The sequence below is a fragment of the Muntiacus reevesi genome, chromosome 6 (assembly GCF_963930625.1).
Source record: "Muntiacus reevesi chromosome 6, mMunRee1.1, whole genome shotgun sequence".
NCBI lineage: Eukaryota > Metazoa > Chordata > Mammalia > Artiodactyla > Cervidae > Muntiacus > Muntiacus reevesi.
The window spans coordinates 30,660,685-30,685,347 of NC_089254.1; the positions used below are offsets into that span (position 1 = coordinate 30,660,685).

The window sequence follows — 24,663 nt, forward strand, 5'->3', positions numbered from 1 at the left end:
TGGCAGAGTGGTAAAGAACCCGCCTGCAATGCAAAAGATGCAGTTTCACCCCTTGGGGTTGGGAAGATTGCCTGGAGGAGGAAATAGCAACCCACTCCAGTATTCTTGCCTGGACAATTCCATTGACAGAGGAATGGGGTATATTCTATGGGGTTGCAAAGAGTCAGACATGACTGAGCCACTGAACACAGCATAGCATACACATTTACATAAAAACTCACGAGAGTCTATCAGTCAACAGTTAAAAATAATAGAGGAGGTTTTTTTTTAGCAAAATTGACTGAATACATGCTTAATAGACAAAAAAATCAGTTGCATGTTCTAACTGCACAGAGCAAGTGAAAGTCGCTCAGTCATGTCTCACTCTTTACAACCCCATGCACTACAGTTCATGGAATTCTCCAGGCCAAAATACTAGAGCAGATAGCCTTTCCCTTCTCCAGGGGGTCTTCGCAACCCAGGGATTGAACCCAGGTCTCCCACATTGTAGGCGGATTCTTTACCAGCTGAGCCACAAGGGAAGCCCAAGAATACTGGAGTGGGTAGCTTATCCCTTCTCCAGAGGATCTCCCCAACCCAGGAATCGAACCGGGGTCTCCTGCATTGAAGGCGGGTTCTTTACCAACTGAGCTATCAGGGAAGCCCAACTGCACAGAGAACATGTGATTAAGAGGAAGACATTGTTTTATGTTAGTAGTAGAGATTATCGGGTACCTAGAACTAGATCTGCCACAAATATGCAGTATCTCTATAGGACAAATTTTAAAGCTTCTCAGAACAACATTAAGATCTGAATAAATGAAAGAAAGGTCCATCTAGTCAAGTCTATGGTTTTTCCAGTAGTTGTGTATGGATGTGAGAATTGGACTATGAAGAAAGCTGAGCACCAAGAAACTGATGCTTTTGATCTGTGGTGTTGGAGAAGACTCTTGAGAGTCCCTTGAACTGCAGGGAGATCAAACCAGTTAATCCTGAAGGAAATCAGTCATGAATATTCATTGGAAGGACTGATGCTGAAGGTGAAACTCCAATACTTTGGCCACTTGATGGGAAGAACTAACTCATTGGAAAAGACCCTGATGCTGGGAAAGATTGAAGGTGGGAAGAAAAGGGAATAACAGAGGATAAGATGGTGGGATGGCATCAGACTCAATGAACATGAGTTTGAGTAAGCTCTGGGAGTTGGTGATGGACAGGGAGGCCTGGCGTGCTGCAGTCCACGGGGTCACAAAGAGTCGGACACAACTGAGCGACTGAACTGAAATGAAAGAATAGACTGTATTCACAGTTAAAATCCTCACCAGTTTTATCTGTAGTTTCAGTTCAATTTGAGTCAAAATCCCAAAGAAATTTTTTCAAGGAACATGGTAAGATGATTTTTAAACTTCTGTGAAGGGACCATAGGGCCAAGAGTAATCATGACACTTGTGAAGAAGAGGAACAGGGAGGGTAGACTTACCCTACCAAACATGAGGACTTATTAGGGCATACTAATACAATGTGCTACAGTTTAAGGATGGATAAGCTGGCAAATAGAATAGAGAGACCAGAAGCTGTTCCATACCGAAATGAAGCTTCAGTTCAGCTCAGTCGCTCAGTCGTGTCTGACTCTCTGTGTGACCCCATGAATCACAGCACGCCAGGCCTCCGTGTCCATCACCAACTCCCGGAAATGACTCAAACTCATGTGCATTGAGTTGGTGTTGCCATCCAGCCATCTCATCCTCTGTTGTCCCCTTTTCCTCCTGCCCCCAATCCCTCCCAGCATCAGGATCTTTTCCAATGAGTCAACTCTTCGCATGAGGTGGCCAAAGTATTGGAGTTTCAGCTTCAGCATCAGTCCTTCCAATGAACACCCAGAACTGATCTCCTTTAGGATGGACTGGTTGGATCTCCTTGCAGTCCAAGGGACTCTCAAGAGTGTTCTCCAACACCATAGTTCAAAAGCATCAATTTTTCGGCACTCAGCTTTCTTCACAGTCCAACTCTCACATCCATATATGACCACTGGAAAAACCATGGCCTTGACTAGATGGACCTTTGTTGGCAAAGTAATGTCTCTGCTTTTTAATATGCTATCTAGGTTGGTCATAACTTTGCTTCCAAGGAGTAAGCATCATTTAATTTCATGACTGCAGTCACGACCATCTGCAGTGATTTTGGACCCCCAAAAAATAAAGTCAGCCACTGTTTCCCCATCTATTTGCCATGAAGTAATGGGACCAGATGCCTTGATCTTAGTTTTCTGAATGTTGAGCTTTAAGCCAGCTTTTACACTCTCCTCTTTCACATTCATCAAGAGGCTTTTTAGTTCCTCTTCACTTTCTGCTATAAGGGTGGTGTCATCTGCATATCTGAAGGTATTGATATTTCTCCTGGCAATCTTGATTCTAGCTTGTGCTTCATTCAGCCCAGCGTTTCTCATGATGTACTCTGCATATAAGTTAAATAAGCAGGGTGACAATATACAGCCTTGACGTACTCCTTTTCCTATTTGGAACGTCTGTTGTTCCATGTCCAGTTCTAACTGTTGCTTCCTGACCTGCATACAGGTTTCTCAAGAGGCAGGTCAGGTGGTCTGGTATGCCCATCTGTTTCAGAATTTTCCACAGCTTATCTGATCCACACAGTGAAAGGCTTTGGCATAGTCAATAAAGCAGAAATAGATGTTTTTCTGGAACTCTCTTGTTTTTTCAGTGATCCAGCAGATGTTAGCAGTTTGATCTCTTGTTCCTCTGCCTTTTCTAAAACCAGCTTGAACATCTGGAAGTTCATGGTTAACGTATTGCTGAAGCCAGGCTTGGAAAATTTTGAGCATTACTTTACTAGCATGTGAGATGAGTGCAATTATGCGGTAGTTTGAGCATTCTTTGGGATTGGAATGAAAACTGACCTTTTCCAGTCCTGTGGCCACAGCTGAGTTTTCCACATTTGCTGGCATATTGAGTGCAGCACTTTCACAGCATCATCTTTCAGGATTTGAAATAGCTCAACTGGAATTCCATCCCCTCCACTAGCTTTGTGGGTAGTGATGCTTCCTAAGGCCCACTTGACTTCACATTCCAGGATGTCTGGCTCTAGGTGAGTGATCACACCATCATGATTATCTGGGTTGTGAAGATCTTTTTGTACAGTTCTTCTGTTTATTCTTGCCACCTCTTCTTAATATCTTTTGCTTCTGTTAGGTCCATACCATGTTCCCTTGGTATCTCTAATTTTCTTGACGCGATCTCTTACCTTTCCCATTCTGTTCTTTTCCTCTATTTCTTTGCATTGATAGCTGAGGAAGCCTTTCTTATCTCTCCTTGCTGTTCTTTGGGACTCTGCATTCAAATGGGAATATCTTTCCTATTCTCCTTTGCTTTTAGCTTCTCTTCTTATCACAGCTATTTGTAAGGCCTCCTTAGACAGCCATTTTGCTTTTTTGCATTTCTTTTCCATGGGGATGGTCTTAATCCCTGTCTCCTGTACAATGTCTTGAACCTCCGTCTTAGTTTTGACCAAGTAGTATGTCAGTTTAAAGGAGAAAGGAGGGAGTTAATATTTTTTTTAAGTTCTTTTTTTTTTTTTTTTTTTTGACAAGGACCAAAGTCTTTTTGGAATTTGTTACAATGTTGCTTTTATCGTTTTCTGTTTTGGCCCTGAAGCCTAAGGGATCCTTGCTTCCTGATCAGGGGTTGAACCTATACCCCCTGCATTGGAAGACAGAGTCTTAACCACTGGACCACTGGGGAAGTCCCAGAGAGATTTAATATTTGGAGCTGGGTAAAGTGGTTATCTATTTTAACATAGAATAAGATGAAATTGGATCACTGCTTCACATATGGAGCACCTACAGCTTAAAAAACAGATAATTTGATTTAAAAATGGATAGAAGACTTTAATAGACATTTTTCAAAGATGAGGTACAAATGACCAACGGTGTGTGAAAAGGACACTGAGCGTGACTAATCATCAAGCAGATGGAATCAGAATCCCAAGGTTCTCACTTGATACTTCTTGTTCAGTCACTCAGTCCTGTCCAACTTTGCAAGCCCATCGACTGCAGCATGCCAGGCTTTCCTGTCCTTCACTATCTTCAGGAGTTTACTTAAACTCATGTCCACTGGGTCCATCCACTGAGTCAGTCCATCGTCCATCCAACTGTCTCATCCTCTGTCTGTCTCTTCTCCTGCCCTCAGTCTTTCCCAGCATCAGGGTTTTTTCCAGTGAGTCAGCTCTTTGCATCAGGTGGCCAAAGTATTGGAGCTTCAGCTTCAGCATCGTTCCTTCCAACGAATATTCAGGGTTGATTTCCTTTAGGATTGACTGGTTTGACCTTGCTGTCCAAGGGACTCTCAAGAGTCTTCTCCAGCACCACAGTTCAAAAGCATCAATTCTTCAATGCTCTACCTTCTTTATGGTTCAGTTTTCACAATCATATGTGACTACTGGAAAGACCATAGCTTTGACTACATGGACCTTTGTCTGCAAAGTAATGTCTTTGCTTTTTAACACAGGTTTGTTATAGCTTTTCTGCCAAGAAGCAGTTATTTTCTAATTTCACAGCTGCAGTCACCATCTGCAGTGGTTTTAGAGCCCAAGAAGAGGAAATCTGTCACTGCTTCCACCTTTTCCCCTTCTATTTACCATGAAGTGATTGAACCAGATGCCATGATCTTAGGTGTTTTTTTTTTTAATATTTAGTTGTAAGCTGGCTTTTTCACTCTCCTCTTTCACCCTCATGAAGAGATTCTTAAGTTCTTCTTTGCTTTCTCTCATTAGAGTGGTATCATCTGCATATTTGAGGTTGTTGATATTTCTCCTGGTAATCTTGATTCCAGCTTGTAACTCACCCAACCTGGCATTTCTCATCATGTGCTCTGCGTATAAGTTAATTAAACAGGGTGACAATAACCAACAGCCTTGTACTCCTTTCTCATTCCTGAACCAGTCAGTTGTTCCATACAAAGTTCTGACTGTTGCATCATGACCCACATACAGGTTTCTCAGGAGACAGGTAAGATGGTCTTGTATTCCCATCTCTTTAAGAGCTTTCCACAGTTTGTTGTGATCCACACAAAGACTTTAGCATAGTCAATGAAGCAGAGGTAGATGTTTTTCTGGAATTCCCTTGCTTTCTCTGTGATCCAGAGAATGTTGGCAATTTGATCTCTGGTTCCTCTGCCTTTTCTAAATCCAGCTTGTATGCCTGGAAGTTCTCAGTTCACATGATGCTAAAGTCTAGCTTGGAGGATTTTGAGCATAACCTTAATAGCATGGGAGATGAGTAATTGTCCGGTGGTTTGAACTTTCTTTAGTACTACCCTTTTTGGGAATTGGGATGAAAATCATCAACCTTTTCCAGTCCTATGGCCACTGCTGTGTTTTCCAAATTTGCTGATATATTGAGTGCAGCACTTTGATAACATTATCTTTTAGGATTTTAAATAGCTTTGCTGGAATTCCATCACCTCCACTAGCCTTATAGATAGCATTACTTTCTGAGGCCCACTTGACTTCATGCTCTACAATGTCTGGCTCTGGGTGAGTGACCACACCCTCATGGTTATCCTGGTCATTGAGACCTTTTTTGTATAGTTCTTCTGTACATCTCTTCTTGATCTCTTCTGCTTCTATTAGGTCTTTACCATTTCTGTCTTTTATTGTGCCCATCTTTGAATGAAATGTTCCTTTATATTTCTGATTTTCTTAAAGAGATCTCTACTCTTTCCCTTTCTGTTGTTTTCCTCTGTTTCTTTGCATTGTTTGTTGATGAAGAGGAAATCGGACAAATAGATTCAAGAAATCAGATCTAGTAAACAGAGTGCCTGAAGAACTATAGATAGAAGTCTGTAATATTGTACAGTGGGCAGCGAACAAGATCATTCCAAAAGACCCCTTATGTAAGCACAGTAACATTATCTGACCAAACAAAATCAAGAATAATGTGTAAATATCTGCTCTCCAACCCACATTCACATTTCTTTAGTTACTTTCAAACTGGTTTTTTAAAGTTCTCTTTTTTAAACCAGGATGCATTTGAGTGGACTCCTTTATTCTAGAGCAGCGTACCTCCCTGCCACCTTTTTCCCACCGTACTTTCACTTGAAGAAGCTAAGACCCTAGCCCTGTAGACCAGAGTGTTACCTTCTCCTGTATTGTGGCAACCTTTACCTTGTTACTTTAGTCTGAATTTCCTCCAAGGGCCACAGAATCTGGTTGTTCAACTCCTGTTGATACTAAGATGGGTCAGTAGGTTCAGGTTTAGAATTGTCTGGTTTTAAAGTAGAGTATATTTGCTGGGATAATATGAAGATTTTTGTGTGATAATACTTTCATAACTCTATGATAATATTTCTGGAGTGCTCTTCATATTCTGCAAAATACTTAATAAAAATATTTAATAAGTAATAGTTAATAAGTATTAGTTGATTTATGTTTTAAAGTTTTTTATATACTCCTTTCCTTTAGGCTTGCTATCCCTTTCCTGTGTGAAAAAATAAGACAGTTTCTTTCTTTTTTCACTACAGATTTTCAGATACTGATGTTACAGACAATAAAATATTGGAACATAGAGTTGAGGAAAAGACTTAAATCAGGTAAGTAAATATTAAAAGCCTAAAGAAACAATAGAAGCATTCATTTTTATAAAGGTCGTAATTGGGATAATTGACAGAATTGGAAAATGAACTTTAGAATACTGTCAGCATTAAGTTTCATAAATTTGGTAATTGTACCTCAATTATATGAAAATATTCTGAGGTGTTTAGGATGAAGGGGGTATGATGTATGCAGTCTACTTTTAAATGGGTCAGAAAAAATAAGTGATACGTAGTATGAGAGAGTGGTGAATTTATGGGCTAATAGTAACTCATATATTACCACAGAAATATAAATTGGTCCAATATTTCTGGAAAGCATTGGTTAATTTTTCTTAGGTTTTTAGTTTATCCCAGCAGTCTTACTTTTTCTTCTATAGCAATTGTAAAGACACTACAATAAGATGTATGTATAGAGATATTTATGTGAGAGTTTATGAAATTAAAGAATTAATAAATTGGCAATAACCTGAATATCTAAGAGCCTGACTAAATAAATATAATTGAAAACCATGTAAACATTAAAAATTATAATGTCAATCTGTATTTATTAACACATCTATATTTTTAAGCATCAAAGCTGGCTACTAAAAGTTATAAATGATGTTAATCTATTTTGTCTTTCAAAAAAGATGCATGTATAGATACGTGAATGTTTGTACATATTTGGTTAGATGTAATCTGCCTCCATATTTGTGTTTTTGTGTACATGGACCTTTGGAAAGATGATACTGTATGTTGCCGGTGGTTATTTTTTTAATAAGAAGTTTATAAGTGATTTTTATACTCTTGTGTTGAGTTTTTCAGAGAGTATATGTTGCTTTTCTCACTATCTTATTTCTAAAATAATGCATTTTATGAAGGTTATGCTTTTGATTTATTTTGTACTTCTGCAGTAGTGTTTGTAGTGCAATAAAAATAGTGCCGTATTTGCTGATAACTCTACTAGAGTCAAGTATCTGAGTGGTTCTTATGAGGCCGAATTCTGATTTTGAGTCTTACTGGTGAACTGCGTTCATTCTGTTGCATGGCCAGAGTCTGTTTTCTTAATGCTCTATTGATTTGTCTTGCAAATGTGATGCTGCTCACATAGCTTAGCTGAAGTACAATACCACTTCTGGAACATCTGAGAACATGTTCTATTAATGACAGTTATGTAGTGCCTTTGCGTATAGAACTTCTATGTATACTTTTGCTGGTCAACAACATGTGCTTTGATAGTAATACTGGTTTTAGTTTTTATAGTTTATTTAACTTGATAGTAATTTATTTAACTTGATAGATTTATTTAACTTTGATAGTAATACTGGTTTTAGTTTTTATAGTTTATTTAACTTTATTTAACCAGTTTATTTAACTGGTTTTAGTTTTTATAGTTTATTTAACTTTTAGCAGTTAGTTTTGAGGGCATCTTCTGTTACACTTTTAGTTTACATCTTGCTTTTTTTTTTAACAGATTTTGCTGCTGTTAGTTAAAGATATGGATCCTGAATCAGAGGGACCACCAGTTATCACAGTGACACCGCTTCAGCAAATGTTTGCCTCTTGCACTGGAGCTATACTGACGTCACTGATGGGTAAAATAATGTTAGGATGTAGATTATGTATCTGAATGAATTATTGATCCCACTTGAGTTTAACTCTGAAATACTGATAATGTTATCATTCATGCTTCATCATGATAACAGGAAAGAGCCCTGGACAGAGAATCGAGAGACTAGAATTTTAGTCTTTGCTTTGCTGTTCTCAGGGTGAATGTATTTTGGGATTGTCCTTATTCTCTCTGAACTTAATTTTTCCTGTGTAAATTTAAGGGCTTAGATCTGAAGTTCTTTGAGATCTCTGTCAATATCAAACTTCTATGACTATTATCTTTTTTAAAATAGTAAAAATATGGGGTTAAATATTAGCATAATGAAAAACACAGAAGTTGGGCAACTTACAGTAGCAACAAATTCAGAATATCTTTTACTTTGCTTTTAGTGAATTGCTTAGATTTCTCTGGACTACATTTCTCTGTCTTTTTAAATGAATTTCTTATGAAGTGAAGTGAAGCTGCTCAGTCGTGTCCAGCTCTTTGCGACCCTGTGGACTGTAGCCCACCAGGCTTCTCCGTCCATGGGATTTTCCAGGCAAGAATACTGGAGTGGGTTGCCATTTCCTTCTCCAGGAGATCTTCCCCACCCAGGGATCGAACCCGGGCCTCCCGCATTGTAGACAGACGCTTTACCGTCTGAGCCACCAGGGAAGTCGAATTTCTTATAGACACAGCCAAATGACACAGTAGGTGACAGTTTAACATTTTAATGAGTTGGCTAGTTTATTTAAATAAGATAGCAGGTGTTCATCTCAGTCGTGTCTGACTCTCTGCAATCCCATGGAGTATAGTCCACCGGGCTTCTCTATCCATGGAATTCTCCAGGCAGGAATATTGGAGTGGGTTGCCATTTCCTTTTCCATGGGATCTTCTTGACCCTGGGGTTGAACCCAGGTCCCCTACATTGCAGGCAGATTCTTTACTGTTTGAACCACCAGGAAGCCTAAGATGGTTAGAACAAATGTAAATGAATTGCTTTAGAATGTAGTATTTTACTTCAGATCATAATGCCCATTTTCCTTTGCTGCACTTTTCCTAATTAGAGTAACACAATATGGTAGCAAGAATGAATTGTGGCTAGCTTACTCAAATTTGCAATACCTGTGGTTTTTATTTGATACAGATGAATTTAACAGCGGGAGACTTTAATTTAGTATAGGGAAACTTATATTATTTGTTTATTGATTACTTGTAATACATAGTATCTTCAGATATTTAAGTGGTCTTTTGGAACATTTTTTATCTTAGATAACTTATTTTCTTACAAATACTAGTATTTTAGCTTTAATGTTAATGGAATTATAGCTGTAGAAGTAGTATAAGTGAGAGTTTAGTACCTGTGAAAGAAGTAACTACATTTTCTCATTGGTCCTCTTTAAACAAAATTCAAGTGCAAAACATTAGAATGTTAACACTTTAACTGTTTAAAGGTTTAAGTTTTAAACCACTTTATGATAAATAGTTTTAACCATTATATAGGTATCATGTGGTATATTTTGTGTTCTTTGGACAAACATCTATACAAGTTACAGGTATCACTTGTTAATTGAAATTTTATGTATCTTCATAGTGACACCCTTTGATGTTGTTAAAATTCGACTCCAAGCCCAAAACAACCCATTCCCCAAAGGTATGTGTTCACCTTATCCTGAAAATGTTATGTTAGGTTTTTAAATGTCACTGCATTCATTTTTTTAAAAAATAATATTCTCTTTTTGCCAGTTTTTGAAAACTGATGCCTTTATCCTCATGCAGAAACATTTTCCTCGTTTCTTAGTTGTACCTGATGAAGTCTAGGCAGAAAACAAGTACAGTTGACCCTTGAAGAATGAGGAGGTTAATGTTGCCCACCATTGGTGTAGCTGAAAATCTGCCTATAATTTATAGTTTGCCCTCAGTGTTCATAATTCCTCTGTTTTTGCAATTCCTCGTCCTTGGATTCAGCCAACTGCAGATCGTGTAACTGTAGTATTTACTATTGAAAACAATATGTATAAGTAGACCCTCACAGTTCAGACTCATGTTGTTCAAGGGTCAACAGCCTGTGTGTATATGTGTGTATATATATAACACATATAACCACTTTCATGAACCTACTAACAAATGGAGAGGACAGTTTTGTATTTCAGTATATGCCTCACAAGTAGGAACAGAATTTGACTTATAAGGGACGTTGAGTCTAGCTTCCTACTTTAGTCCAAGAGCTGTGCCAGCCTACAGTGTTCCTCCAACAGGCATCTAATGGTTGCTTGAATAGTAATAGGAAATTCAGTATTTTATCAAGCAGCTTGGTTAATTGCTGGACATTATAGCTTATGTGGACTTTGAGAAGAGTAGTTACATGTTTTTATTAGATAGGCAGAATAACAATTCCTTGATCCATATTTTGCAGTTTTTATAAAGATAATGTTGTTTCAAACATACATAAATAGCAGAAAACAGACTGTAAAAAAGCTCATACATAAATGCCACTCTGTTGAATGCATATCAGGGAGACAGAATGAACAACAGATATTCAGGTGGATGAAAAGATAGGTGGATGGTAGGAAGGGATGAAAAGCAGAGTAGTTTCCTATATATTAAAGGTAGACCAGTGTATTAGGAAACTGACAGCATTATATATGATCAAATGGAGAAGACAATTATGGGAGCAAGAATGAATCCAGTAATGGGAAGGAATCATTAGAAAAAGTTGTGGTCAATTAGGAGGGAGCTGACCAATGTCTAGATTAAGCAGTAAAAAAGTACAGAGAAAGGGACAAAGCATAACACTGTTTACATGGGCTGAGATCATGAAAAACATACTTTTTCATAGTCTACTTTTTCAGTTGAGATGTAATTGATATAGAACATAATGTTAGCTTTAGGAGTACAGTATAATGATTTCATATATGTATATATTGAAAAATGATTGCCACAATAAAGTTAGCCAGCATCCATCACCTCCTATAGTTAACAAAATTTTTCCCTTATAATGAGCTCTTTTAAGATTCAGATAAACATTGTTTCATAATGTATTTTGGTCTGAATTTCCCTTACATACACAGAGTTTTCTTCTGACCAGATAGAGAAGAGGCACACCCATACTGTCTTTTCAAAAGAGGTGTTCTTTTATCTTCCCTCACCATTCCCTCAGATAACTGAAGAGAATTTTTTTTCTGCGTATATTTTTTGACTGTAGTCCTGCAAACAGAATCCAGTAATTTATTCAATTGCTTTTCACCACTGTGAGTTTAGAGCCCAGTGCTGTCAATAAACAAATCAGATTGTTTGTTTCATCCTAAAAGGTGAAGACAAAATTGTGCCTTGTTCACGCTGCTCCTTGTATTTTTATTTTGATCATCTATAAAAATAATACACTTGTGTGAAATAATTGTTCATCATTGTAATCTTCTTTGTTAGGAAAATGCTTTCTATATAGTAATGGACTTATGGATCACCTGTGTGTCTGTGAAGAAGAAGGCAACAAAGCGTGGTATAAGAAGCCAGGACGTTTCCAGGGAACATTGGTAAAGAGATTACGTTATGTATAATCACAGCATGTTTTTTATTCTTATGTTTACTCTTCTGTATGAAAGATTCAGCAGTTGCAAGAGAGTAAAAAGTCCATCATGTAGTTAGCACACAGTTAAAAGGTAGACATTGAAGCAGGAGAGGGGAAAGACTATTTTTACTTTTAAATTCTTTGTTAACTTTATGTTCATCTGTTTATGCTTTCTTACATATGTGAAAAAAAGGGAGTAGACTTTTAAAATGTTGAAATGCTTATAGATCGTACATAATTTTAAGAAAAATATTCAGAGATAGACCCTGTGTACCCTCTTCCCAGTTTCTCCCAGCTGGTAGCATGTGACAGGATGAGTACAATATGACCGTCAGGATGTTGACATTGATATAGTGAAGATACGGAACAATTCTATCACCCAGGGATCCTTCCTGTTTCCCTTCTGTAGTCACACCCACTTCTTAACTCCTACCAACCACTAGCCTGTTCTCTGTTTACATAATTTTGTCATCTTAAGAATGTTCTATAAATGGAATCATAACAAAGGACATTTTGGGATTGGTACTTCTCACTTATTTTAATTGTCTGAAGATTCATTCAAGTTGTTTAATGTATCAATAGTTTGCCCTTTTTTATTACTCACTAGTATTACATGGTATGGATATACCATAATTTGTTTCAAGTGGTTTCCAGTTTTTGGCTCTGAATAAAACTGCTGCATACATTCATTCACAGGTTTTGGTGTCAACGTATGAGAAAAAACTACTCACTGTTTTTCCTCTCTGGACACTCAGAATTCTTCTGAATAGATTAGTGATATTTTTCCCCTCCCAAGCAGTCCTCTAGTTCAGACCGGTGGTGTTCTGCAGTTTAACTCAGTTCTGACACCATCTACCTGGAGTTGGCTGTCAGCTCGCACGGGACTGCTCCCATTTCAGACGCCACTCTCAAGGCCAGGTTGTCACCTGTGCTTCTGAGAACCGGCTGTAAGGCAAAAGACAGAAGTTCCCATGATCCTTTCCTTGGGTTCAGTAATTTGCTAGAATGGCTTGCAGAACTCAGGAAGGAAGTTTACTTAAGAGATTGCTAGTTTATTATGAAGCGACACAACTCAGGAACAGCTGGATAGAAGAGGTGCACAGGGCAGGACGTAGGGGAGGCATAGAGCTTCTGTGTCTTCCCCAGGCCTGTCATTCTCCCAGCACCTCCGTATGCTCACCAGCCTGAAGCATCCAGATGCCTTTCTTAGAGGTTTTAATGGAGGCATCATTCGTTGTTGTTTAGTCACTCAGTCATGTCTGACTTTGCAACCCCATGTACTGTAGGACACCAGGCTCCCCTGGCCTCCACCATGTCCCTGAGTTTGCTCAAAGTCATGTCCTTTGAGTCGATGATGCCATCCAACCATCTCATCCTCTATTGCCACCTTCTCTTGCCCTCAATCTCTTCCAGCATATGGTCTTTTCCAGTGAGTTGGCTCCTTGCATCAGGTGGCCGAACTATTGGAGCTTCAGCATCAATCCTTTCAAAGAATATTGAGGTAACTTCGTTTAGGATTGACTGGTTTGATCTCCTTGCTGTCCACAGGACTCTCAAGAGCCTTCTTCAACACCACAGCTCTAAAGCATCAATTTTTCGGCACTTAGGCTTCTTTATGGTCCAACTCTCACATCCATACATGACTATGGAAAAACCATAGCTTTGACTATACTGACCTTTGTCGGCAAAGTGATGTTTCTGCTTTTTAATACGCTGTCTGGGTTTGTCATAGCTTTTTTTCCAAGGAGCAAACGTCTTTTAATTTCATGGCTGCAGTCACCATCTGCAGTGATTTTGGAGCCCAAAAAAATAAAGTCTGTCACTTTTTCCATTGTTTCCCCATCTTTTTGCCATGAAGTGATGGGACCAGATGCCATAATCTTAGTCTTCTGAATGTTGAGCTTTAAGCCAACTTTTTCGCTCTCCTCTTTCACTTTCAATGAGAGGCTCTTTAGTTCTTCACTTTCTGCCATAAGGGTGGTGTCATCTGCATTTCTGAGATTGTTGATATTTCTCCTGGCAATTTTGATTCCAGCTTGTGCTTCATCCAGGCTGACACTTCTCATGATGTACTCTGCATATAAGTTAAATAAGCAGTGTGACAATACACAGCGTGAATGTACTCCTTTCCCGATTTGGAACCAGTCTGTTGTTCCGTGTCCGTTTCTGACTGTTGCTTTTTTTCCCCCCCCATTTTCTTTTATATCTAGATCTTTAAGAAACAAGGAAGATAGCTTTCAAGTCTAAACACTGGAGCAACCTAAATCACATTAATGTAACAATCATCCTCTCCTAAAGGAAACTAAATGAATATATGAGTGGAAAACAGTATTTAATATGTAGCTTTCGGAATACAGAAACGCCTCAGAGAAGCCGTGGCACCAGTGTCTGTGTGTATGAGGTGATATCTGTGTAGTTAGCAACTTTCACAGCAATGGGAACACTGCCTTTTGGACACATTATACATAAACTTTCTTTCTTTTTTTTTTTTTTAATTAATTAATTTATTTTTATTTTATTTTATTTTTTCAGTGGGTTTTGTCATACATTGATATGAATCAGCCATAGAGTTACACGTATTCCCCATCTCAATCCCCCCTCCCACCTCCCTCTCCACCCGATTCCTCTGGGTCTTCCCAGCCCACCAGGCCCGAGCACTTGTCTCATGCATCCCACCTGGGCTGGTGATCTGTTTCACCATAGATAATATACATGCTGTTCTTTTGAAACATCCCACCCTCACCTTCTCCCACAGAGTTCAAAAGTCTGTTCTGTACTTCTTTGTCTCTTTTTCTGTTTTGCATATAGGGTTATCATTACCATCTTTCTAAATTCCATATATATGTGTTAGTATACTGTAATGTTCTTTATCTTTCTGGCTTACTTCACTCTGTATAATGGGCTCCAGTTTCATCCATCTCATTAGAACTGATTCAAATGAATTCTTTTTAGCGGCTGAGTAATATTCCATGGTGTATATGTACCACAGCATCCTTATCCATTCATCTGCTGATGGGCATCTAGGTTGCTTCCATGTCCTAGCTATTATAAACAGTGCTGCGATGAACATTGGGGTGCACGTGTCTCTTTCAGATCTGGATTCCTCAGTGTGTATGCCCAGAAGTGGTATTGCTGGGTCATATGGCAGTTCTATTTCCAGTTTTTTAAGGAATCTCCACACTGTTCTCCATAGTGGCTGTACTAGTTTGCATTCCCACCAACAGTGTAAGAGGGTTCCCTTTTCTCCACACCCTCTCTAGCATTTATTGCTTGTAGACTTTTGGATAGCAGCCATCCTGACTGGCGTGTAATGGTACCTCATTGTGGTTTTGATTTGCATTTCTCTAATAATGAGTGATGTTGAGCATCTTTTCATGTGTTTGTTAGCCATCTGTATGTCTTCTTTGGAGAAATGTCTGTTTAGTTCTTTGGCCCATTTTTTGATTGGGTCATTTATTTTTCTGGAATTGAGCTTCAGGAGTTGCTTGTGTATTTTTGAGATTAATCCTTTGTCTGTTTCCTCATTTGCTATTATTTTCTCCCAATCTGAGGGCTGTCTTTTCACCTTGCTTATAGTTTCCTTTGTTGTGCAAAAGCTTTTAATTTTCATTAGGTCCCATTTGTTTATTTTTGCTTTTATTTCCAATATTCTGGGAGGTGGGTCATAGAATATCTTGCTGTGATTTATGTCGGAGAGTGTTTTGCCTATGTTCTCCTCTAGGAGTTTTATAGTTTCTGGTCTTACATTTAGATCTTTAATCCATTTTGAGTTTATTTTTGTGTATGGTGTTAGAAAGTGTTTTAATTTCATTCTTTTACAAGTGGTTGACCAGTTTTCCCAGCACCACTTGTTAAAGAGATTGTCTTTTTTCCATTGTATATCCTTGCCTCCTTTGTCAAAGATAAGGTGTCCATAGGTTCGTGGATTTATCTCTGGGCTTTCTATTCTGTTTCATTGGTCTATATTTCTGTCTTTGTGCCAGTACCATACTGTCTTGATGACTGTGGCTTTGTAGTAGAGTCTGAAGTCAGGCAGGTTGATTCCTCCAATTCCATTCTTCTTTCTCAAGATTACTTTGGCTATTCGAGGTGTTTTGTATTTCCATACAAATTGTGAAATTATTTGTTCTAGTTCTGTGAAAAATACCGTTGGTAGCTTGATAGGGATTGCATTGAGTCTATACATTGCTTTGGGTAGAATAGCCATTTTGACAATATTGATTCCTCCAATCCATGAACACGGTATGTTTCTCCATCTGTTTGTGTCCTCTTTGATTTCTTTCATCAGGGTTTTATAGTTTTCTATGCATAGGTCTTTCGTTTCTTTAGGTAGATATACTCCTAAGTATTTTATTCTTTTTGTTGCAATGGTGAATGGTATTGTTTCCTTAATTTCTCTTTCTGTTTTTTCATTGTTAGTATATAGGAATGCAAGGGATTTCTGTGTGTTAATTTTATATCCTGCAACTTTACTATATTCATTGATTAGCTCTAGTAATTTTCTGGAAGAGTCTTTAGGGTTTTCTATGTAGAGGATCATGTCATCTGCAAACAGCAAGAGTTTCACTTCTTCTTTTCCTATCTGGATTCCTTTTACTTCTTTTTCTGCTCTGATTGCTGTGGCCAAAACTTCCAACACTATGTTGAATAGTAGTGGTGAGAGTGGGCACCCTTGTCTTGTTCCTGATTTCAGGGGAAATGCTTTCAATTTTTCACCATTGAGGGTGATGCTTGCTGTGGGTTTGCCATATATAGCTTTTATTATGTTGAGGTATGTTCCTTCTATTCCTGCTTTCTGGAGAGTTTTAATCATAAATGAGTGTTGAATTTTTATACATAAACTTTCTATCTCAAGAATTCCACATTGTAAAGTAATTTCAGTTCAGTGCTATGGCAGTTATGCAAAAAGATGTAAACTCCATTCCCAGATGAACATTAAAAAAGCAGAATGCCTACTAATGATGTATTAACACAGATGTCAACAAAAATAGTTTAACAGGTGCAGAAACACAATAGTGAAAATTTAATTATCAATACAGCTATCTTAAAAGAGTTAACTAGTACCATCAGGCTTAAAAAAAAGCACTTAAGGTCACTGTTTTCATGTTTCACTTTTTCAGCCACCATACACCAGTGTTACTATTAGTGTCTAAATAAAGTGTTTAACATGCTTATATTTTTTTTAAGAGCTGGAATATAGGCTTTACAATATATCTGAAACATCATCAATACTGTTGTAATGCCATTATGATAAGTCCATGTGTGTGGCATTTAAAAAATAATGGCTGCTCATAATATGTTTTTCTGAACTGAATTTTAAATTTTCTAGAGGCTAACATGCTAACAAATTTTTCTTCTTGACTTGGTATATTCACAATCTTCTTTCATAAAGTTCACAGGCATTTCTTGTCTTTCCCTGCACGATCCTGAAGTCCTGAGTGTTCTCTCAGGAGCTGGTCATACTCTTTTGAAAGTCTCTCTGATTGCATCTTCATTATCATCACGTCATTTTGTGCCTTAGAAAGGGCATCTGAAGCCTTCTTTAATTCAGTTTTCAGTTTTTCTTTTTTGTCTTCTAGTTTTGTATTTTCTGCTTCCAAAACGTGTTCTTCTTCCTTGCCATAGTTTTTCAAGAACTGTTTCAGTCTTTCATTTTCTTCCATGAATTTTTTGGCAGCCTGGTTAATATTTTTTGCTTGACGTTTAAGTGCTCCTTTGTTTGACAGTTCTTTTGCCAGTTGAGTAGTAAGAGTAACCAGACGTCTCAACACTAGCCAGAAAAATAATGAAAATCCAGAAATGTAAAGATTTCTTTGAGACCTGAAGAGTTTCATTTGTGTATGTTCATAGGCAGCAGGTCTGTTGGCTGAGCTCTTTTCAATAGTATGGGTCAAGGAATATTTTCTTACTTCTCTCACAGCATCTAGAGACAGAATTAATAGGATTATAATAGTAAGAAAAGCCTTGTTCCAGAAACTTGCAATTTTACCCCAAACGCTAAAGGAAAATATCTTCTGCCATCTCTGAGGAGGAATAAAAGGTAGACAGAAGATTAGAATGAGTCCTATTTCAGCGTAAAGAAAAGTTGCAACTGCCGCCCGTTGGAGTGTCATTGTTTTTCTTCACACCCCGCCTGCAGCCTCCCGCTCTAACTGTTGCTTCTTCCAGATTTCTCAGGAGGCAGGTCAGGTGATCTGGTGTTCCCATCTCTTTAAGAGTTTTCCACAGTTTGTTGTGATCCAGACAGTCAAAGGCATTGGCATAGTTAATAAAGCAGATGTTTTTTTCAGAAATTCCCTTGCTTTTTCTATGATCCAAAGGATGTTGGCAATTTGATCTCTGCTTCCTCTGCCTTTTCTAAATCCAGCTTATACATCTGGAAGTTCTTGGCTCACATACTGTTGAAGCCTAGCTTGAAGAATTTTGAACATTACCTTGCTAGCATGTAAAATGAGCTCAGTTGTGTGGTAGTTGGAACATTCTTTGGCATTGCCTTTTATCGGGATTGGAATGAAAACTGACCTTTTCCAGTCCTTTGGCCACTGCTAAGTTTTATGATTTTGCTGGCATATTGAATGCAGCATTTGAACAGAATCATCTTTTAGGATTTGAAGTAGCTCAGCTGAAAAACCTTCACCTCCACTAGCTTTGTTTATAGTAATGCCTCCTAAGGCCCACCTGACTTCACAGTCCAGTATGTCTGGCTCTAGGTGAGTGACCACACCATCGTGGTTATCCAGGTCATTAAGACCTTTTTCGTATAGTTCTTCTAGGTATTCTTGCCATGTCTTCTTAATATCTTCTGCTTCTCTTAAGTTCATATCGTTTTTATACCTTTGCTCTATGTCAATTAGGAAATAATAGGAATTTTGGAGCTGTGTGCCAGGAACCATGGATTAAGACCAAAATATATATATCTTATTAATCATAATATCACTGTAAGTTTTCATTTCTCTGGAGTAAATATCCATGAGTTTCTGGGTCGTATGGTAGTTGCCTGTTTATGGTTTAAGAAACTGCCAACCTGTTTACTAGACTGATAGTGTCATTTTACATTCCTAGTGGCAGTGAATGACTGTTCTAATTTCTCCACATCCTCACTAGCATTTGGTGGTGGTAGTATTTTCATTTTAGCAGCTCTGATAGGTGTGTAGTAATACCTTATTGTGGTTTTAATTTACATTTTCTGTAGTGGCTACTGATGTTGAAAATCTGTTCATATGTTTATTAGCCATCAGTTTATCCTTTTCAGTGAAATGATTCTTCATGTCGTTTGCCCATTTTCTAATTGAACTGTTTATAGTTTTACTGTTAAGTTTTGAGTACTCCTTGTATTATCTAGATACTAGTCCTTTGTTGAATATGTAGTTACTAAATTACTAAATATTTTTTCCCACTCTCCACCTTCCTCGTTTATCCTCTTAAGCAAGGTCTTTCATGGTGTAAAAGTTTTTAATTTTGATGAAGTCCTGTTAGTTTTTACTTTATAGATCATGCTTTTGGTGTCAAATCTAAGAATGCTTTACTTACTCTTAAAAGATTTTCTCCTATTTTTAAAGTCCTTGATCCATTTTGAGTCATTCTTATATAATGCATAGATTTGAGGTTGAAGTTTGTTCTTTTTTGTTTATTTTACCCTATGGTTGTCCAGTTGCGTTTGTTGAAAAGGTATCTTTCCTCCATTAAGATGCTTTTGCACTTTGTCAGAAATCACTTGGGCATATTCTGTGGATCTATTTCTAGGTTGTTTATCCTGTAATATTTATCAGTTACCTACATCAGTACCACACAGTCCTGAAATCAGGTAAACTGATTCCTTCTACTTTATTCTTATTTTTCTTTTTGAAAGTTGTTTTAGCTATTTCTAAATTTCCTTTGTCTTTCCATATAAAATGTTTTTGAAATTTAATATTTATTTTTGTGGGTGCTGGGTCTTTGTTGCTGCACGAGGCCTTTCGCTGGTTGCAGTGAGCTTGGTACGGGGGGATACTTTGTAGTTGTGGTACTCAGGCTTCTCATTGCCATGACTTCTCTTGTGGAGCTCTAGTTTATTGCCTATGCTTTCTTCTATAAGTTTTCTGGTTTCACGTCTTAGATTTAAGCCTTTAATCTACTTTGAATTTATTTTTATACATGGTGTGAGAGAGTAGTCCAGTTTGAGCCTTTTACATGTAGCTGTCCAGTTTTCCCAACACTGTTTATTAAAGGGGCAGTCTTTCCCACGCTGTGTATTCTTGCCCCTGTTATCATAGATTAATTGCTTATATAACTGTGGGCTCATTTCTGAGCTCTCTATCCTGCTCCGTTGATCTGTGTCTGTTTCCTGCCAGTACCACATTGTTTTGATTCAGTTAGTCAGTTCAGTCGCTCAGTAGTGGCTGACTCTTTGCCACCCCGTGGAATGCAGCACACCAGGCTTCCCTGTTAATCACCAACTCCTGAAGCTTGTTCAAACTCACATCCATCGAGCTGGTGATGCCATTCAACCATCTCATCTTCTGTCATCCCCTTCTCCTCTAGCTTTCGATCTTTTCCACCATCAGAGTCTTTTCTAGTGAGCCAGTTCTTCGAAACAGGTGGCCTAAGTATTGGAGCTTCAGCTTCAGCATCAGTCCTTCCAGTGAATATTCAGGATTATTTCCTTTAGAATGAACTGGATTAATCTCCTTGCAGTCCAAGAGACTCTCAAGAGTCTTCTCCAATGCCACAGTTCAAAAGCATCAATTCTTTGGCACTCAGCTTTCTTTATGGTCCAATTCTCACTCCATAGACGACTGTTGAAAAACCACAGCTTTGACTATACAGAGATTTGTTGGCAAAATAATGTCTCTGCTTTTTAATATGCTTTCTAGGTTCGTCATAACTTTTCTTCCAAGGAGCAAGCATCTTTTCATTTCATGACTGCAGTCACCATCTGCAGCGGTCTTGGAACCCAGGAAAATAAAGTCTCACTGTTTCCACTGCTGCCTCATCTATTTGCCATGAAGTGATGGGACCAGTTGCCATGATCTTAGTTTTTTGAAAGTTGCGTTTTAAGGCAGCTTTTTCACTCTCCTCTTCCATTTTCATCAAGAGGCTCTTTATTTCCTCTTCGCTTTCTGCCACAAGGATAGTGTTATCCACATTTCTGAGGTTATCAATATTTCTCCTGGCAATCTTGATTACACCTTGTGCTTCATCCAGCCTGGCATTGCTCATGATGTACTCTGAATATAAGTTAAATAATCAGGGTGATGATATGCAGCCTTCATGTACTCCTTTCCCAATTTTGAGCCAGTCCATTGTTCCATGTCCGAATCTAACTGTTGCTTCTTGACCTGAATACAGATTTCTCAGGAGGCAGCTGAGGTGGTCTGGTTTTCCCATCTCTTTAAGAATTTTCCAGAGTTTGTTGTGATCTACACAGTCAGAGGATGAGAGGGTTGGATGGCATCACTGACTCAATGGACATGAGTTTGAGTAAACTCTGGGAGTTGGTGATAGACAGGGAGGCCTGGCGTGCTGCAGTCCATGGGGTCACAAAGAGTTGGACCTGACAGAGCAACTGAACTCAACTGAACAGAGTCAAAGGATTTAGCGTAGTCAATGAAGCCGAAGTAGATGTTTTTCTGGAATTTCTCTTGCTTTTTTCAACACTTCCCAGCAGTTGTTGGCAATTTGATCTCTGCTTCCTCTTCCTTTTCTAAATCCAGCTTGAACATCTGCAAGTTCACGGTTCACATACTTTTGAAGCCTAGCTTGAAGGATTTTTAGCATTACTTTGCTAATGTGTGAAATGAGTGCAATTGTGTGGTAGTTTATACATTCTTTGGCATTTCCTTTCTTTGGGGTTGGAATGAAAACTGACCTTTTCGAGTCCTAAGTTTTCCAAATTTGTTTGCATATTGAATGCAGCACTTGAATAGAACCATCTTTTAGGATTTGAAATAGCTCAGCTGGAATTCCATCACCTCCACTAGCTCTGTTCCTTATGATGCTTTCTAAGGCCCATTTGACTTTGCACTCCAAGATGTCTGGCTCTAGGTGATTGATCACACTGTCATGGTTATTAACATCTTTTTTTGTGTAGTTTTTCTATGTATTCTTGACACCTCTTCGTATTATCTTCTGCTGCTTTTAGGTCCATACTGTTTCTATCCTTTATTGTGCCCATGTGCATGAAATGTTTCCTTGGTATTTCTGATTTTCTTGAAGAGATCTCTAGTCTTTCCCATTCTATTGTTTTCCTCTATTTCTTTGCACTGATCACTTAGGAAGGCTCTCTTATCTCTCCTTGCTCTTTGGAACTCTGCGTTCAGATGGGTATACCTTTCCTTTTCTCCTTTGCCTTTAGCTTTTCTTCTTTTCTCAGCTATTTGTAAGGCCTCCTCAAACAACCATTTTGCCTTTTGCATTTCTTTTTCTTGGGGATGATTTTGATCACCACCTCCTAAACAGTGTTACAACCTCCATCCATATTTCTTCAGGCACTCTATCAGGTCTAATCCCTTAAATCTATTTGTCACTTCCACTGTATATATAATCATAAGGATTGTGATTTAGGTCATACCTGAATGGTCTAGTGGTTTTCCCTACTTTCTTCAATTTAAGGCTATATTTTGCAATAAGGTGTTTATGATCTGAGCCACTATCAGCTCCCAATCTTGTTCTTGCTGACTGTATAGAGCTTCCCCATCTTTGGCTGCAAAGAATATAATCAGTCTAATTTTGGTACTGACCATCTGGTGATGTCCATGTATAGAGTCGTCTCTTATGTTGTTGGAAGTGAGTGTTTGCTATGACCAACGCATTCTCTTGCTAAAACTCTGTTAGCCTTTGCCCAGCTTCATTCTATACTCCAAGGCCAAACTTGCCTGTTACTCCAGGTACCTCTTGACTCACTACTTTTGCATTCCAGTCCCCTTTGATGAGAATGACATCTTTTTTTGGTGTTAGTTCTAGAAGGTCTTGTGGGTGTTCGTAGAACCATTCATCCTCAGCTTCTTTGGCGTTAGTGGTTGGGGTACAGACTTGGATTACTGTGATATTGAATGCTTTGCCTTGGAAACAAAATGAGATCATTCTGTCGTTTTTGATATTGCACCCAAGTACTTCATTTCAGAGTTTTTTTTGAGTGTGAGGGCTACTCCATTTCTTCTAAGGGATTCTTGCCCACAGTAGTAGATTTAATGGTCATCTGAATTAAATTTGCCTATTCCAGTCCATTTTAGTTCACTGATCCTGAAATGTCAATGTTCACCCTTCCCATCTTCTGTTTGACCACTTCCAATTTACCTTGATTCATTCACCTAACCTTCCAGGTTCCTATGCAGTATTGTTCTTCACAGCATCGGACTTTACCTCCATCACCAGTCATATCCACAGCTAGGCATTGTTTTTCCTTTGGCTCCACCTCTTCGTTCATTATGGAGCTATTTCCCCGCTCTTCTCCAGTAACAATTGGGCACCTACCAACCTGGGGAGTTCATCTTTCAGTGTCCTATCTTTTTGCTTTTTCATGCTGTTCACAGGGTTCTCAAGGCAAGAATACTGAAGTGGTTTGCCATTCTCTTCCACAGTGGACCATGTTTTGTCAGAACTCTCCACCATGACCCGTCCGTCTTGGGTGTCCCTACACGGCATGGCTCATAGTTTCATTGAGCCATGAAAGAAGGCATTTTTCTCACAGTTAGAGAAGGCTGTGATCCATGTGATCAGTTTGGTTGGTTTTCTGTGATTGTGGTTTTTAGTCTGTTTGCCCTCTGATGGATAAAGGTAAAAGTTTTGTGGAAGGTTCCTGATGGGAGGGACTGGCAGTGGGTGAATCTGAATCTTGCTGTGATGGATGGGTCAGTAAATCTTTAATCCAGTTTTCTGTTGATGGGTGGGACTGTATTCCCTCCCTGTGTTGGGTAGGGGTAATGGCAATAATGGCAACTTCCTTCAGAAAGACTTATGCCAGCATTCCATGGCTCCCAGGAATGTTGTATTCAGTTCCATGACCCCACAGCAGGTCATTGTCGACCCATGCCTCTGCCGGACACTCTGGGACACTCATCGGCAAGTCTGGCTCCGTCTCTTACGGGGTCACTGCTCCTTTCTCTTGGGTCCTGGTGCGCACAGGTTTTTGTTGTACCCTCCAAGAGTCTGGTCCCCAGTCCTGTGGAAGTTCTGTAATCAAATCCCACTGGCCTTCAAAGTCAGGTTCCCTGGGGATTCTCAGTCCCTTTGCCGGATCCCAGGTTGGGAAGTCTGTTTTGGGCCTTAGACCTTTTGCAATGAGCGTGAGCTTCTTTGGTATAACTCTTCTCCAGTTTGGGTCATCTGCTCAGTGGCTCTATGGTTGGGCTAATGGCACCCTCCTCCAGGAGGACGTACACCACATGCTGTGCCTCGCAGGTCTGCTGCAGCCAGAGTCCCTGTCCCCCCACAGGCCACTGTTGGCGCATGCCTCCTCAGGAGACACTCACACTCTCAAAGGCGGTGTGGCTCAGTCTCTTGTGGGGTCTCTGGGGCCTGGTGTGCACAAGGTTTTGTTTGAGCCCTCCAAGCGTCTCTGGCGGGTATGGGGATTGATTCTAAAGATGGTTTCGCCCCTCCTACCATCTTATTGGGGCTTCTCCTTTGCCCTTGGATGTGGGGTATCTTTTTTTTGTGGGATCCAATATTCTCCTTTCAATGCTTGCTCAGCAGCTAGTTGCAATTTTGGTGTTCTCGCAGGAGAAGATGAGCACGTGTCCTTCAACTCTGCCATCTTAGAGGTCTGTTTTGATGATTGCAGTTTTTTAATGTGGCTTGGAATCAGGGATAATGATAACCTCTCGTTTTGTTTTTCTTTCTCAAGATTGTTTTGGCAATGCAGGATCTTTTGTGTCTCCATACAGATTTTAGATTTATTTGTCATTTTTTTGTTATTTATTTGTTACTTTAGATTTATTTGTTCTAGTTCCATAAAAAATGCC

General features: G+C 38.9%; 1 protein-coding gene and 1 pseudogene across 2 annotated transcripts in view; one reads left to right on the plus strand and one right to left on the minus strand.

Annotated features, from left to right (window-relative positions):
• Positions 1–24,663, plus strand: part of SLC25A40 (solute carrier family 25 member 40) — an 87,446-nt gene that overhangs the window by 41,452 nt on the left and 21,331 nt on the right. For both annotated transcript variants that reach the window (XM_065939289.1, XM_065939290.1), the window contains exons 2-5: positions 6,513–6,581; positions 8,038–8,158; positions 9,749–9,808; positions 11,581–11,687. In XM_065939289.1, coding sequence (XP_065795361.1) covers positions 8,062–8,158; positions 9,749–9,808; positions 11,581–11,687 — 264 coding nt within the window. In that variant the 5' untranslated portion in view covers positions 6,513–6,581; positions 8,038–8,061. The remainder of the gene's footprint in view (positions 1–6,512; positions 6,582–8,037; positions 8,159–9,748; positions 9,809–11,580; positions 11,688–24,663) is intronic.
• On the minus strand, positions 16,898–17,862 carry LOC136170988 (B-cell receptor-associated protein 29 pseudogene; annotated as a pseudogene).